Source organism: Tachypleus tridentatus, chromosome 13 (genome assembly GCF_004210375.1).
Source record: "Tachypleus tridentatus isolate NWPU-2018 chromosome 13, ASM421037v1, whole genome shotgun sequence".
NCBI lineage: Eukaryota > Metazoa > Arthropoda > Merostomata > Xiphosura > Limulidae > Tachypleus > Tachypleus tridentatus.
In genome coordinates, this window is record NC_134837.1 from 260,632,396 (window position 1) to 260,647,706 (window position 15,311).

The 15,311-nt window shown below is 33.7% G+C and overlaps 1 protein-coding gene and 1 long non-coding RNA gene across 3 annotated transcripts in view; one reads left to right on the plus strand and one right to left on the minus strand.

The window, feature by feature from the left end:
* LOC143240707 (uncharacterized) overlaps nucleotides 1–13,246 on the plus strand; it is a 42,024-nt gene extending 28,778 nt beyond the window's left edge. The window contains exon 4 of the long non-coding RNA XR_013021892.1: nucleotides 13,074–13,246. This is a non-coding gene — a long non-coding RNA (uncharacterized LOC143240707). The remainder of the gene's footprint in view (nucleotides 1–13,073) is intronic.
* The window catches only part of LOC143240702 (caskin-2-like), a 232,415-nt gene continuing 223,221 nt past the window's right edge, over nucleotides 6,118–15,311 (minus strand). For both annotated transcript variants that reach the window (XM_076483592.1, XM_076483593.1), the window contains 4 exons: nucleotides 13,244–13,473; nucleotides 11,726–12,614; nucleotides 7,758–7,842; nucleotides 6,118–7,379 (listed from right to left, as the gene is read on the minus strand). In XM_076483592.1, coding sequence (XP_076339707.1) covers nucleotides 7,271–7,379; nucleotides 7,758–7,842; nucleotides 11,726–12,614; nucleotides 13,244–13,473 — 1,313 coding nt within the window. In that variant the 3' untranslated portion in view covers nucleotides 6,118–7,270. The remainder of the gene's footprint in view (nucleotides 7,380–7,757; nucleotides 7,843–11,725; nucleotides 12,615–13,243; nucleotides 13,474–15,311) is intronic.

A 15,311-nucleotide genomic window follows, 5' to 3' on the forward strand; every position in this document is an offset into this window, starting at 1 on the left:
GTTCCCAATCCCCCCTATACCAACTGGGACAAATGTTTTCCATTATCGATGCTGTTTATGTCTTTCTCTACTGGATGTATATATGTTATCTTGATTTTCGTCACTAGCTACCTTCCTCTTGTCTCATTACCTTTCATCATCACATATTTAAACACCACTTGAAGCTACCTTCCTCTTGTATCATTACCTTTCATCGTCAAATATTTCAACATCACTTGAAGCTACCTTCCTCTTGTCTCATTACCTTTTATCATACATATTTGAACACCACTTGAAGCTACCTTCCTCTTGTATCATTACCTTTCATCATCACATATTTCAAAACCACTTGAAGCTACCTTCCTCTTGTCTCATTACCTTTCATCGTCACATATTTCAACACCACTTGAAGCTACCTTTCTTTGTCTCGTTAACTTTCATCATCACATATTTCAACACCACCTGAAGCTACCTTCCTCTTGTGTCATTACCTTTCATCATCACATATTTCAACACCACCTGAAGTTACCTTTCTTTTGTCTCTGTTAACTTTCATCGTCACATATTTCAACACCACCTGAAGCTACCTTTCCTCTTGTCTCTATTACCTTTTCATCATCACATATTTCAACACCACCTGAAGCTACCTTCCTTTTGTGTTATTACTCTTTCATCGTCACATATTTCAACACCACCTGAAGTTACCTTCCCTTTGTTGTCATTACCTTTCATCATCACATATTTCAACACCACTTGAAGCTACCTTTCCTTCTTGTCTCTATTACTCTTTCATCATCACATATTTCAACACCACTTGAAGCTACCTTCCTTTTGTCTCATTACCTTTCATCATCACATATTTGAACACCACCTGAAGCTACCTTCCTTTTGTCTCATTACCTTTCATCATCACATATTTCAACACCACCTGAAGCTACCTTCCTTTTGTGTCATTACCTTTCATCGTCACATTTTTCAACACCACCTGAAGCTACCTTCCTTTTGTGTCATTACCTTTCATCGTCACATATTTCAACACCACTTGAAGCTACCTTCCTTTTGTGTCATTACCTTTCATCATCACATATTTCAACACCACTTGAAGCTACCTTCCTCTTGTCTCATTACCTTTCTTCATCACATATTTGAACACCACTTGACTCACTCTCACTGTCTTTTAAGGTATCTGGGTCAAAATTAGAAGCACACTTATGTAGTAATTAGGGTTACTACTTGTTGCTCTAGCAACGTGGGCACGTAGCTGGAGTATATTACATTCAGGCATCTTGTTCGTTACTGAAGGACTGATTTGAAAACATCGAGAGAAACCACATTCAACAATAGGTGGAATGTCATTAAATAGTTTTCACTCATTTTACTTCACTACATCACACACACAGCACAATTTTGAATGACAATAGAAAATATTTTTCCCAGTTGCAGTGGGAGGGAGTGAGAACACTGTGAAGTATGTTTTCCAAGTTGTGGGAGGGAGTGAGAACACTGTGAAGTATGTTTTCCAAGTTGCAGCGGGAGGGACTGAGAACACTGTGAAGTATGTTTTCCAAGTTGCAGTGGGAGGGAGTGAGAACACTGTGAAGTATATGTTCCGAGTTGCATTGGGAGGGAGTGAGAACACCCCTGAATTACCTTCCGAGTTGCAGTCACATATGAGAACACTGTGAAGTATATGTTCCGAGTTGCAGTGGGAGGGAGGAGAACACTGTGAAGTATATGTTCCGAGTTGCAGTGGGAGGGAGTGAGAACACTGTGAAGTATATGTTCCGAGTTGCAGTGTGAGGGAGGGAGAACACTGTGAAGTATGTGTTCCAAGTTGTAGCTGGAGGGAGTGAGAACATTCAGGCATCTTGTTCAAGTTGCAGTGGAGGGAGTGAGAACACTGATATTCCGAGTTGCAGTGGGAGGGAGAGAACCACATTCAACAATATGTTCCGGTGGAATGAACATTAAATAGTTTTCACTCATTTTAGTGGACTACAGTGACACACACAACAATTTTGAATGACAATAGAAAATATTTTTCCCAGTTGCAGTGGGAGGGAGTGAGAACACTGTGAAGTATGTGTTCCAAAAGGGTTAAGGAATGACATTATTGAATTATTATTAGACCTTATTCTGATGCATGTAATATCTAGTCCCGTTTTAAAATATGTTTTTATGATGACATATATAATATTAAACAGAGTTCCTCACTCTAAAATATGTAATGAATACAAGAATTTCCTCAGAGCGAATTATTGTAGCAACACAATGTAAAAGAAGGAAAGATAAAATTCCATTTTTAACAAACATCTTCTTAAGCAGTAACATGGTATTTTCACGTGAACTGGACCCAACAGGTTATTCCATATAATATTAAGTGAGAGTACGTGTAACACAACTGTAACAAAATTAGTTTTGCAATACAACGCTATTTTATTAACAAACATCAACTAGCGCCACCACACACCCCTTCTTTCAGGTGGCTTAGAAGTAAACTTGAGAGCTTACATGATAAAAGCCAGGTTTTGATATCCATGTTATGGTAAACTATAGATAGCCTACTGTGTTGCTTTGCATAAAAACATATAATAAACAGTTAACTGGCATACGAATATAGTGAATAAAGACATTAAACAGCCAACTTTCTTCTCATGTTGATTAATCTGTGTAAGTGGTTTGCAAACTACTTATAAAAGGCTAAAATGTATCTGGCAACTATAAGTCTATATAGGATTATATTTAATAGAAACTTAGATTGAAGTCCACATAGAACGAATATGCCAGCTTAACGAATTATCCATCAATCAAGTCTTCTTTGAGAATTAACAAATCCTATGCTTACGCTTTATGATGTGAATCAAAAGTACATATCTGGATGAATTGGCCAAAAGGTTTTATAGCTGTGTAGTTTGAAATAAAAGTTATAAACGCTCACTTAAGACTGTTGCTTCACTCATCAAACTACCTTTATAGGAAGAATAACCAATAAATTACTTTATTCAAGTGACATTTCTGCATGTTCTTATCACCTGTAGAACACGTGTCTCTTCTGTAGGCCCATTTCTAGTCCACAGGATTCATTTGGTATCTGCTTGATTTTCCAATATTATTCTTTGTCATTCACGTAACAACGATCAACATGCTCATTCCTTGATCCAGATACATTCCTTCCACTACCATCTGGTTCCAGCAGGAGAGGAGTGAGGTCGAAACTACAAAACTGGTTCCTACACACGAGCTGAAACAGGTTAGGTAACACCAACACTTACGTTTGATCCTTAGAATTCATTAATGTATATATTGTCTTCCCTTAGGAATATTTTCCCAGTTACAAGTTTAGTACCAGTTTTGCATGGTGTACAAACTTTCACCACTTGAGTGTTACTTTTCATCTCCCTTAGATAAATTTACAGCTTGCATTTTCCCGACTCTTAAACTGAAATAACATTACGAAAATATTTCGAAAACTTTGGACTTTACTAAACATTTCAATCTGCATGATTTAAAACATTCTGTCACAACCAACTAAAATAATGATACACCAAGTTTATACTTGTTATGGTCTTTAAGCTACTGTATGATTTTAATATATTACTGATAATTCCAATTTGATCTAACCAAAATTTCCAACAAAAAACAATAGGTAAAACGGTATCTTCTTAGGCACAATTTGTCTGTTACCATTACCTTTCCAGGAAAGCTCACTTCCTGCCAAGTATTTCAATGCCAAAATTGAAATACTCTCTCAAAAGTACTAATAAAAGTAACATGTAAGTTACTTCTTCAAATAATACCGTATACATTAGTAATGAGTGAATCATAAAACTTAATATCTTAAAATTTAGGTTAAATGCTGTTTCCTTTCATATATGGCTTAACAGTTGTGTAAATGAAAAAGCCAGTTCATCAAAGAGGTTATTAGTCATGTATGAATGGAAATGTTCAATGGGAAATATTTTATGTGCCCATTGACTGTAAATCATATGTTAATTGACCACTCATCAGATCACAAAATAAGGTGTTATCTAACTGGAGCGAAGAGACTTCCACGTTGGTAGCACAACTAAAGCCACATCCATTCTCTGCTTTATCATGGTACTTCTGTTCTGCAACTACACTAAGTTATGATACTGTTTCGGCTCCAGTGTTGATATCTAATATAATGATGTCATGTGCAAGGTATTAAACCACTGATCTCTATCTAATGTGTACGTGCATTTATCTGTTCATAGCAATGACTCTTTGTTTGTTTGAAGTTAGGCACAAAGCGACACAATGAGCTCTCTGTGCTCTGCCTACCACGGGTATCGAAACCTGATTTCTAGTGTTTTACGTTCACAGACATACTGCTATGCCATGCAAAAAAACAAAACAATCCAATTGGTTTGTAAGAAGAGTCGTAGCCAGGAGAATTGAATGACCACTCAAGTATTCTAAAGCTTGAAAAAAGTACACTATTTTCTGATTTTTAAATAAATACTCGGCTATTATATAAACCACTTAATTTCTTGTGGTAGAGATAAAGGAACGACATAATTCATACTGAGATCATCTTCACATCTCAGTACAAAATTCAGAATGTTGTCTTAGTCTAGAAACAGGAAGGTGCAGTGTGTTAAAGCTAAAATCGTATGTCAAAAGTAATTCACGTGCATGTAGACGATGAAAATAATTTATATCACCATAACAAACGTTGGTTGAAAATTTTGTAAAATAAAAAACAAGTTAACTATTATTTCTTTATGTCAATATTGCCCACAGAACACATGAGCAACTTAGAATTTAGTATTATTTGGTATCTAAAATCTACCCAAGTTATCTCGTGCAAAGTTTTCTCTCAAAAAATAAAAATGTTTCACATACTACCATGAAGAAGAGATAACTAAGAAATATATCTTAATTAGCTCGTATTGTACAGCTTGGTAAACCACTTTAACCTGTTGGCTGCCAAGTATTTTAGGTGGTACGGCAACTCCGAACCAAGTTCAAAATACAACTCTACTGCTTCTTCATTTTGTAACCTTTTTCGTGACGCCATTTTGGATCGAAAGTGAAATAATTTGTAAGTAGGTCAAATGCATGTATGGTGCTGACATGTAGCGTTGAAGTTAGGTATTATTGAGAATGAATTAACTCGTCCGTGGCACTGTGTTACAAATCGGCTTGGACAAGCTATCTCGTCTACAGCACTGAACAGGTTAAGGGAGATTTAGACAGATAAAATAGTAAGTTACTGAGGTTACCTATATTGATAATAATAATGATGCATTTTATAAAAGTTCTAAATCTAAATTAGAATCAAAATATTGTTAAATCTCTAATAGATGGTATGATAAATACCACTTTGATTACAAGTCAAGTGCCTTAACCACTTTGCCATGCTGGGCCTTGATTTACTTCAGGACAAACATTCATTACCAGGTGGAGCTGAAAAGCAGTTCAATGCTCCAGTAGATGTCAGGTATGCTTTCTTTTCAATAAGTATAACTTAAACTAAATTTTATGAAATCAAAAGTTGTAGAAGTACAATATGATGCTCGTAAGTAGGTCTTGTAGCTCTTTAACATAACCACAAAATTATCACAGTGTTAAAGTTTTCCAAAAGTTTGTCAGTATCTTCAGTTTTATAAACTATTTATTCATTCCCGTTACAAATATACATGTATCCTCCCTCAAAAAAAAACAACTGTCTTAATCCTTGAGTAATGGTTCAGTTTAACAAGTCACAAACATAAGCTGACGTGATCTGTCACTTCAAGATGTTCTGACATACAGCGAGTTACTACCAGTGAGTGTTAAACATTACACTTATATTTTAGAGTAACAATGATGTACGTTTAACGATCTTATTTTGAGACAGTTTAAAAGTTCTCCACCATGTTAACATAATCTAAATTTAACATATATTTAAACTGTAAATCTTTTGTTCTTGTTGTTTTAAGGAAGATGGGTTCTTTAAAATTGATTAAGCAAGTTTCTATTTTATCATACAGTTTGCACGTAAAAATGTCACAAATAAATATCTATACTTACAGTTCATAGGGTCAAACAAAAAACAAATTACATATCCTATTATCCAAGAACGTGAAGTTTGTCTTTAAAGAATAAAAATCCAAAAAATCATTATTACACAGATTACAAGATCCAGAAAGTTACTTTTATTCAAATAGCTTCATACAGTAAGCTAAAAAACTACATAGACTTGGCAGCAAAACGAATCAACCAGTGAGCTTGCTGGCCAAAAATTTAAATTACCATTTAGAGAAACAACAACAAATCTAGTTTACCACATAAGTTATCTGTTTATAACAGTTAAATTACCAATTCCTGTGTAATGTACCATTCACAAAGACAGCTGAAATTTCTTTACAGACTAATAACTTATTTACATACATTCTCCCAGTGAATGATTGCTTTGATTCTCATGTCATGTTCCCAATGGCAAAACAATATTACAGATTCTGAAAATTCAAGAGTGGACAGAAAGGTCTGTCCACTTTTTGTAGTACTATTATTTCCCCATATGTTAACACAATACTCTTGTGTGAATTCACCCTAATATTGTGTAATAAACACTGAATTCAAGTCATACATTAAATGTAAATATATATAACCAAACTTTTATACAATCTAGAACGTATCCACTTCTCTTATTAGGAGAAGTAACCTGTGTACATGAAACACTTATATTACTATTAATATAACAAAAGTAATTTAACTCTTTTGTCCCATAAGGAAAAGGAAAAAATATATATATTTAAATTAAATACAAATTAAAGAAAATCTTTTGTTTTAAATACAAAAGTATTTGATTTAAAAAATCATTTCCAAAACATATTGGAAGCTAAGCACAGAAGATACTATTTAAGTAGCCACGGAAACTTTACCTTTTTTCACCTAAAAGTTCACAACAATCTCTCACTATAAAAATTTGAGGTTTGAATCGTTTCAAGATTTTCAAATACACAGAAACATTTAAGTTTTCTCATAAAATCTGTAGCTACAAACCAAATATCCTAATCACACTGTTACACGTTTATCAATACTTAATCTCAACTGCATTAAAAACAATAAAGAACACTTTTCAAAGTAATTTCTAAATATTTGATATGCAACTGAAGTAGTGTTTGGGAGTAAACTTCCTATGGATTCTTAGCTTATGTCAGTAATTATAACATGGAAGTACCAAATGAGTCATGTGCAAGATTTCTAACATGTTTTATGAAGAACTTTACACCACTGTGTGATGTGAACTTGTATATTGATGTTATACAATAATAGTTTTCCTTCATCCACTTGCTTCAGTCTCTAACATAGCATCTAGTTGATTAGATAAATTGGCCAACATGCTTTCTATGTCATGAATCACATCTCCTGACCTACTACTGGTTCCACACCTGAAGGTTAAAAAAGAAAATACTGAATTAATAAATGATAAAAACATTCAATAAAAATTCATAAAGTTTAGACTGCAGTTTATTCTATAGATATCTATAAAATTCTTACCAAAATACTTCATCAAACATATTTGTAAGTTATTAAAACTTAACTTGGAATCTTTGTGTCTCAAAATGTGTTATTAAAGTGTTTATTAAAACTAGAGAAAAGCTACAAAACTTATCGTTAGTGACAACTAGATTTCACAGTAAATATTTTTAATGGTAGAAATTGTAATAAACACTTAATATTGGTTTAAAAAAAACTGAAATGTTACTTCTGAACATTCTAAACTAACACACAATGATCATTGACCAAATCACTGGTTTATGACATACTTGTTAGATCCAGTATCATGTGTATTTGAACTTGGTGATAAATCAGGTGAGGTTTTGTTGCTTTGTGTCACTGGAGTATATTTTGCTGCAATAGAAAATATAATTCTCAATGCATAAGAACTTTAAACACCTACAAAACATTAAATACTGATTTACATTAAAATCTTATAGCCTGCATATTCTGTTTGTGTAGTTTCAGTATGTTCGGTCATACAAAGTTTTGCAACAAAAATACATCACTAACTTTTCCAAAAATCTGTGATAAAAATATAACTAGTTTGATAACACTGTATATTGTTTATTAACTTCTGTGCAGACCATTAAAAATATGTCTCTGAACAATAATCAAGTTACAGCTAAAACTATGTATACTATTACAATAATCCATTTGTTTCTTCAATTTCATACAAAGCTATGAGAGGGCTATTTGCATTAGCCATCACTAATTTAGTTGTGTAAGACTAGATGGAAGACAGCTAGTCACACCACCCACCACAAACTCTTGGGCTACTCTTCCCACTGAATAGTGGGATTGACCATCACTATGTAATGCCCCCACAGCTAACAGGATGTACAAGTTTGGTGTGATAGAGATTATTAAATAATAACTTAATTTTTAATTTATACAACCTGATGGAAGAAATAAACTTCAATGAAATGAGCATCTTTGAAATAACCTATTTGAAAAGGTATAATATTTAATAAAATATTATTTATAAGAGAAATCATATGGTACAACTACTTATTACATAATCATTACAGACATAACATAAAATACAGATATTACTCATGTTTTCAATATCCCGTACTGAAAATATGTTCTGAAAAATTATTATGGCATGTTATGTGTATAACTAGTATTGAAAAACATTTGAAAAAAATTATGATGTACAGATGAACACATCAACAAGTACAGAAACAAGGTAATGAAGAACACACAAAAATCCTAACATAATTAACTAAAGTTTTTGAAGAATAACTTACCTACAACTAAATATTAAATTCCTTTTTAAGCTGAATAATGTTATATTCTTACCACAGGTAATTCCTGTAAGCCTGACTTAATGGTTACTTATATTTTTGTACATTGTCATATCCACATCATTTATTGTTTAGTTATTGTTTCTACACTTTTCGTTTTATAAACAATACTAATAAAAGGTTTTATAATGAATGGCAGTGATTTTAAACTGGTTGTGATGAGTTAGCTGTCATGATATACATCATGTGTCAAAACACAACATTCCTTCTACACTCCATCAAAACACTACTGTGCTCAGAGATCATTTTTAACACAAAATATTTTGTAGAACTTGAATTGTTTTTCATTTTTCTTTACAACTTTCATTTGTCCCTAAACATTCATAGATTTGTTTGAAATTTTGGTGTCCATCCTAAAGTACAGAAACTATCATCTCTTGAAGAGATAATTATCAAGTGTTACTTCTCCTCATTCTTCTTTATTAGTGATTTTGTTACCACAGACCTTGTTCCTATCCTCTTGTGATGTCAGATCATGTGGTTTGAATAACTCCTGAAAAGCATTCATGTTAAATTATATCCATTTGAAAGCTAAAGAAATTCTCATATGTGTCTCAAGATGTCATGGAAGCTAAGTTTAGCACACTTGTTTTTTTAATTTACTAGAAAAGTGTGCACAGTGTACATCTTTAATGTTTTTGCATCAGGCATGTACAGGTGTTTAAATGTGTCTCATGGATAAAATTTCGATTTTCAAATATTCCACTTACTGTAACTCAAAGAGAAGCAACTTTTATTGTGCAACTTTCATTCAGAAAGATAAATTCATGGCAATAAGTTATAATTTGATTCATTGTGTGTTCAGAAAGGTATATGTTTGGAAACTGTAAATTTACACCAGATGGTGGTGAACTTATATTGGTCCTCTATAAAAAGGCAGTGACTACAAAAGTTTTCCAATTTATCCACTTACACATGTACAAAGAGTGACCTCAAAGGAAGAAGCAGCACTGATGAAACTTGTACTAACAGTTCTGTAAAGGCAGTAATTTCTTCTTGATGGATTCTGTCCTGCGTGTCTGTGCATCTTTTCTTATAGCAAAACCACATTGGGCTACCTGTTATGTCCACTGAAGGAAGTCGAACCCCTGATTTTAGCACTGTAAATCAGACGACTTAACACTATCCAACCAGGGGACTCTGTCCTGTAACTGTTGTATAATATTTATTGCAGCAAGAAACTGGTAGTATTTGTGACATAAGAACCAGATATTCCTCAACATCCACAGTTGTATTAGTAGCTTAAATAATACACACAGAAGGTCCTGAAGTCAAATAATTCACAGTGCATGATTCCAGTAGAACATCAAATTACTACAAGAGTTGAAAGAGGCAGATGACAAGGTACTGCCATACATCAAAGAAAGAGGCAAATCAAGAGGATAGTCTTGACTATCCTTGACTAACCTTGTTCAATTTTGTTATTTAAATGAGTCTCCACACCACTGTTAACTTAGCTATAAAATGACAGAAATTCCATGGAGATTGTAGACTTGTGTAGGGGTATCTTGAGAATATAAAACAAGGTTGTGAAACACTGGTGTGGGTCATCTTTTATGAATTAACAATAAAACCCTTAAGATGGTCAGGAAAACACCCAAACAATTACAGCTCATTAGAGAACAGCACAGTACATACATAGACACCAGAAGTATCAAGGTACACAAGAAATTTTAACATCTTTTAGTTACTCATTCCTTGTATGTTGTAGCTGGGAAACTATTACCACCACAATTAGTCATAGTTAGCAGAATGTAGCTGTGAAACATACAATTGGAAATGATTTAACTCCAAACTTAGCTGAAGAATTTTAACAATAAAACTCCAAGTGAACCACATCACCTACAGTATTCCACATCAGGGAGGTAGAAATCTAATATCTCCTCAACTCTCTTGCAAATGTCCCATCCAAGAGAAAGCAAATAATGTTTATCAACCCACAAAAGTGAGAAGAATGAGAGATGAACTGATTTTGATTTTTATGGATAATTTTGTATTAAACTTTGACTGAAGTCATGACGTTATTGTAATACGGTATCTGTAGAGAAGTTTCCAAACGTCACTTATTATCAATAACTGTAAGAACCAATAGATATTATGTCAGGATTACACGTACCTTAGAGGAAATACATTAGAAGCAAAATGCTCGACATGCTACTAGTTACAAAGAACTTCCATCAGTGCCAACAAAAATATTAGAACATTAAAGATATATCTACATTGGCTATATTCCCAGAATAACTGGTTCACAGAGCAGTGACAGAAATGAGCTTTATGGACATAGAAAACCATTGTATCTACTATATTCACCAGAAAAGCCACAGTATATAACACCTCAAGTCAAGCCCTACATATTCTTGTATTTATTCCAACTTTTGTGATTGTGTAGGCCCCATTTCGTTAGCAAAAATTACACGACTGGTCCAATAACAGATTTGTTATTAAATAAAGTCCATTAATTATATTATGTAATGACGCCTTTATTGCAAAACTTGTGGTTGCAAATTGATAATGTGTTTATAAAATGTACAACTGTCTTGATTTTCCTCAATTTTCTATAGATTACATATTTTATAGGCATCTCATTTCTTTGTGGACTGAAAATACAAGAAAATATTTACATCTTTCAGTATCTTAGAATATATATTATACAGATATTTTTAGTATGGCATTTTAAACATGGAAATCAGTATGCACTTGGAAACAGTGTATGAAAAAAAATTACAAATATGGCCACTGAATAAATTAGTCTATATCTTAGTTCTTTATAAACAGTGATAGTTCATCAGATATAGTGAAAAACTGATACTGGATAATATATAACTACAACAGTAAATGTGTGTGTATAATAGCTTGTTTATATTTAATTACTTGAAGGTTTCTGTAAACCAAGTTTATCTCTTTGGTGTCAGTAACTTCTGCCCTACCTTGTAATGCTGAGTTACTGGACTCTATTTTGTTGACTTTTTGCTTAATAGTGCCAGCATTGTCATTAGCAAATGGAAAAGAATTGGAGTCAGTGCTGGAAGTAGAAGAATTAGAGTCTGCCGAGTTCTTTCTTCTTTGTCGGAAGATTAGGTTTGCACTAGGCTCGTCAAATTGAATAGAGTCTTTCGCACTGGAAGCAAGACATGACCCCAAGGTTTTAGACAATCCAATAGTAACAATTTCCTTTCTGGAATCTTCTAGAACAGAAGGTAGAGGAGAAGGAGGTGGTGGAAAACCTTCTGAAAGGGTGGGGGATAATTGATCTTGATGTGTGGATGGCAAGGGCAAGAGTTCGTTCTGTTTGTTTGTAGCCTGGTCAAATCGAGACCTCAAACTCTGTACACACGTGGCAAATGCCTTATCCTGCATCAAGTCTAGGTCTTCATCACCCTGAGTTTCGCACCTCACAGAATTGGTCCTTATTGGAGGAGGGGGAGGAATACGCTTTACTTTCAAGGTTCCATACAATTGTGAAGTTCTACCAGGCAATATATGCCGGGGAGAGCCCTCTAAACTTGACCACCCATCTCGATCAATACTTTTTAATACAAATTCAGGATCCTTGTCAATATAACTTTTTATCTCGCTGGCTTCTACTTCCTCTTGTCTAGTCTTTGCAATAATTTTTGCAACTGGACGAGGTTTTACCATTCCTTTGGGTCTGTGTAAAGTTGATGTTCCTTCACTACAGTACAAAGAGCAACTTTCACCACCATGAACACCCAGCTCACCATCTGTATCGTACCACATATCTGACTGGACACAGTGTGCTACTGAATCGGTCACATCTAACCTTTCTAGTGAATGTCCTCTGTTCGTAGATCTCATCTGGAAGAGATGACAGGACATTTTTTACTTGATCAAAATGTATGACAAGAAATATTATTACTTCTAAAATACATAGAAACAAAATTTAAGTCCTTTTAAATTTTTCACAAAATTTGCTACATCACAACATATCATTCAAAATAACTTTGCCCAAGAATTAATAATCTCATCCCAAATCAAACAAGCTCATCAGAATTATTTAAATGACATATAACTTGCAACAGCCTGCTTTAAAATGTTTTTTTATAAAGTGAAAATGACAAACCTTTTTTATAAATATTTTTGTACGTTTATAATTAAGAAGTTAAATGAATAGTGTAGCCTTTTTCTTACTCCTTCTACAATCCTATCTATAGTAAAGGTTGTTATCCATCAAAGACATATCCTATGCTTTATTGAAATGTACTGCTAATAGGTTGAAGACAGCAATGTTCTAGAAGTTGAGTTTCTTCTTCCAAGGTTTAAAAACAGTATAACGGACCAAGGGTCAACAGTCTAGTGATTGAACTGCAAAATTCTGCTGCCCCAGCAAAGCTAACACACTTCACAAAGAAAATGTTTTTTACCTCTACCATGACATTTTGTTGACAGTATAGAAGCTGGCTCGGTGAAAAAGAAATGTTCTTTACCTGTGCTGTAACATTTTGTTGACACAGTGACTTAAGCTGACTTGGTGACGCCAACTGATATCTTGTTTCGAGATGAAAATAACCATCATTTCTTTGTGGAGGTTGTTGAAAGGTTTTTAATTCTGGAATACTGGAACTTTCACCCGTTGGAGAGGGTGGAGCTCGAGATGTCGTTATGGCAACTTCTTGGCTGGGATAGTGGCAGTGAAGAACAGGTTGGACGGCATGGCCTATGGGAAAACAACGCTCTCAAATTAATAGATTTTTTACTGTATTTCATGTTGTTACATTTTTTTGTGTTTAATATTCAAGTATATTATATACTGAAGTGCATACTTAATGGCAATTGGTAAAAATATATAAATTACATTTTACACTGATCAAAAGATTTATGTTTCATATACAGATATCAATAGATAGAAAGGTAAACACATACACACATCTGCAAATAGTGGGAAAAGAGTACATTTCCAATACATTAAGTTTTCTTTTCAAAAGCAGTGATTTAATACACTTTATGAGATCGCTTGTTACTTGACCTTAGAAGCTGTAACTTAATATTTATTGTTATGTTTGTAGCAATTTTAAGGACAAATTTATTTGAAAGAGTTACAAGCTAATTAATAGGGACAGAGTACTAAAAAAAAGATAGAGCAGCCACGTACGTGAAGTTGGAATTATGCCCCATTCAAGTCGAGGATGTCAAATCTAACATCAATGAGACAGAATCTGTGTTTTGACTACCAGATGATAGTAATGAAATTACTGAGAAATTTTACAGTGAAATTAAGATTTCAGCTGTTAACGAAGTCATAATGATAGGTGATTTTAATTTTGGGAATTTTGATTAAGAAATGCTTGTCCAATTGTGAGGAAGGCAGGATTTCAGAAACTGTTCAAAATGAGTTTTTTCACCAATTAGTCAAGAAACTTACTAGAACCAATGCTATTTTAGATAAACTGTTAACTTCTTATAGAAAAAGGATTGAAAGGGTACAAGATGGGGAACACCTTGGTACAAGTGATCATTGATCTATTAGGTTCGATCTTTTGCTGCAACTGAAGATCAAGAATGAGATTTTGGTTAAAGATTTCAAACAAGGAAATTTTGAGAGGGTTTAACAAGAAATGGGGAACAGAGTTAGAGCTCCTGATCACATGTGGATAAGTTCTACATACAACATAGGCGTGTTCCCAATTAAAAAAAAAAAAAAGTGTCTGAAAATTAAAATGCTCTCACAAACAGTATACAAGTAATAAAATGGTTATGAAATTTAAGAAGTACAAGTTTACTGCTGTGACTGCAGACTCAGAAGATTATAACAGTTGTTCAAAGAATATTGCAAAGGGGTGTATAAGAAAAGGTTGACTGTGAAACTTAATACAGGAAGGCTAGCATCTGATTATTATGGGATGGTTATTAAATTTTACAGTTTTTACTAATAAAGATCAAAGCAACCTTCTTCATCATGAGCAGTTATTAGATGGAAACAAGATGGACGATATCTCTAATCACCTACAGTCATATGGAATATTGACCACATTTCATAAGAATTACTTCATTACAATGGTTGGAGACGATTGCCCGATACTTTACACCGTAAAAACTTCTGCTAAGGACAGAAGGGTCAATCTCATACCATGCACCTTTGTAAATTTTTCCTAGATTTTTTACTGTCCACTGAAGCTGTCCAAGCAGACTTGGCAGGTATATGGTTGAATGGGATTACAACTTCTTCAGCTTTTTATCACTAAAGCAAATAAAGGTTTGTGAACTTTTGATTAATTTCAAAGTCTTCTTTACCATGGGATCTGGGGATACAAGACATCTTTGTGCTGTTTTGAAAGCTCTGCTGTCCACATTCTTGCATTTCTATGAAAAACAATTAATTTTTTCTTCTTTGAACTGTTGTTATTGTTTGTTTTGAATTTTGTGCAAAGCTACACAAGGGCTATCTGTGCTAGTTGTCCCTAATGTAGCAATTTAAGACAAGAGGGAAGGCAGCTAGTCACCACCACCCACCACCAACTCTTGGGCTATTCTTACCAACAAATAGTGGGATTGACC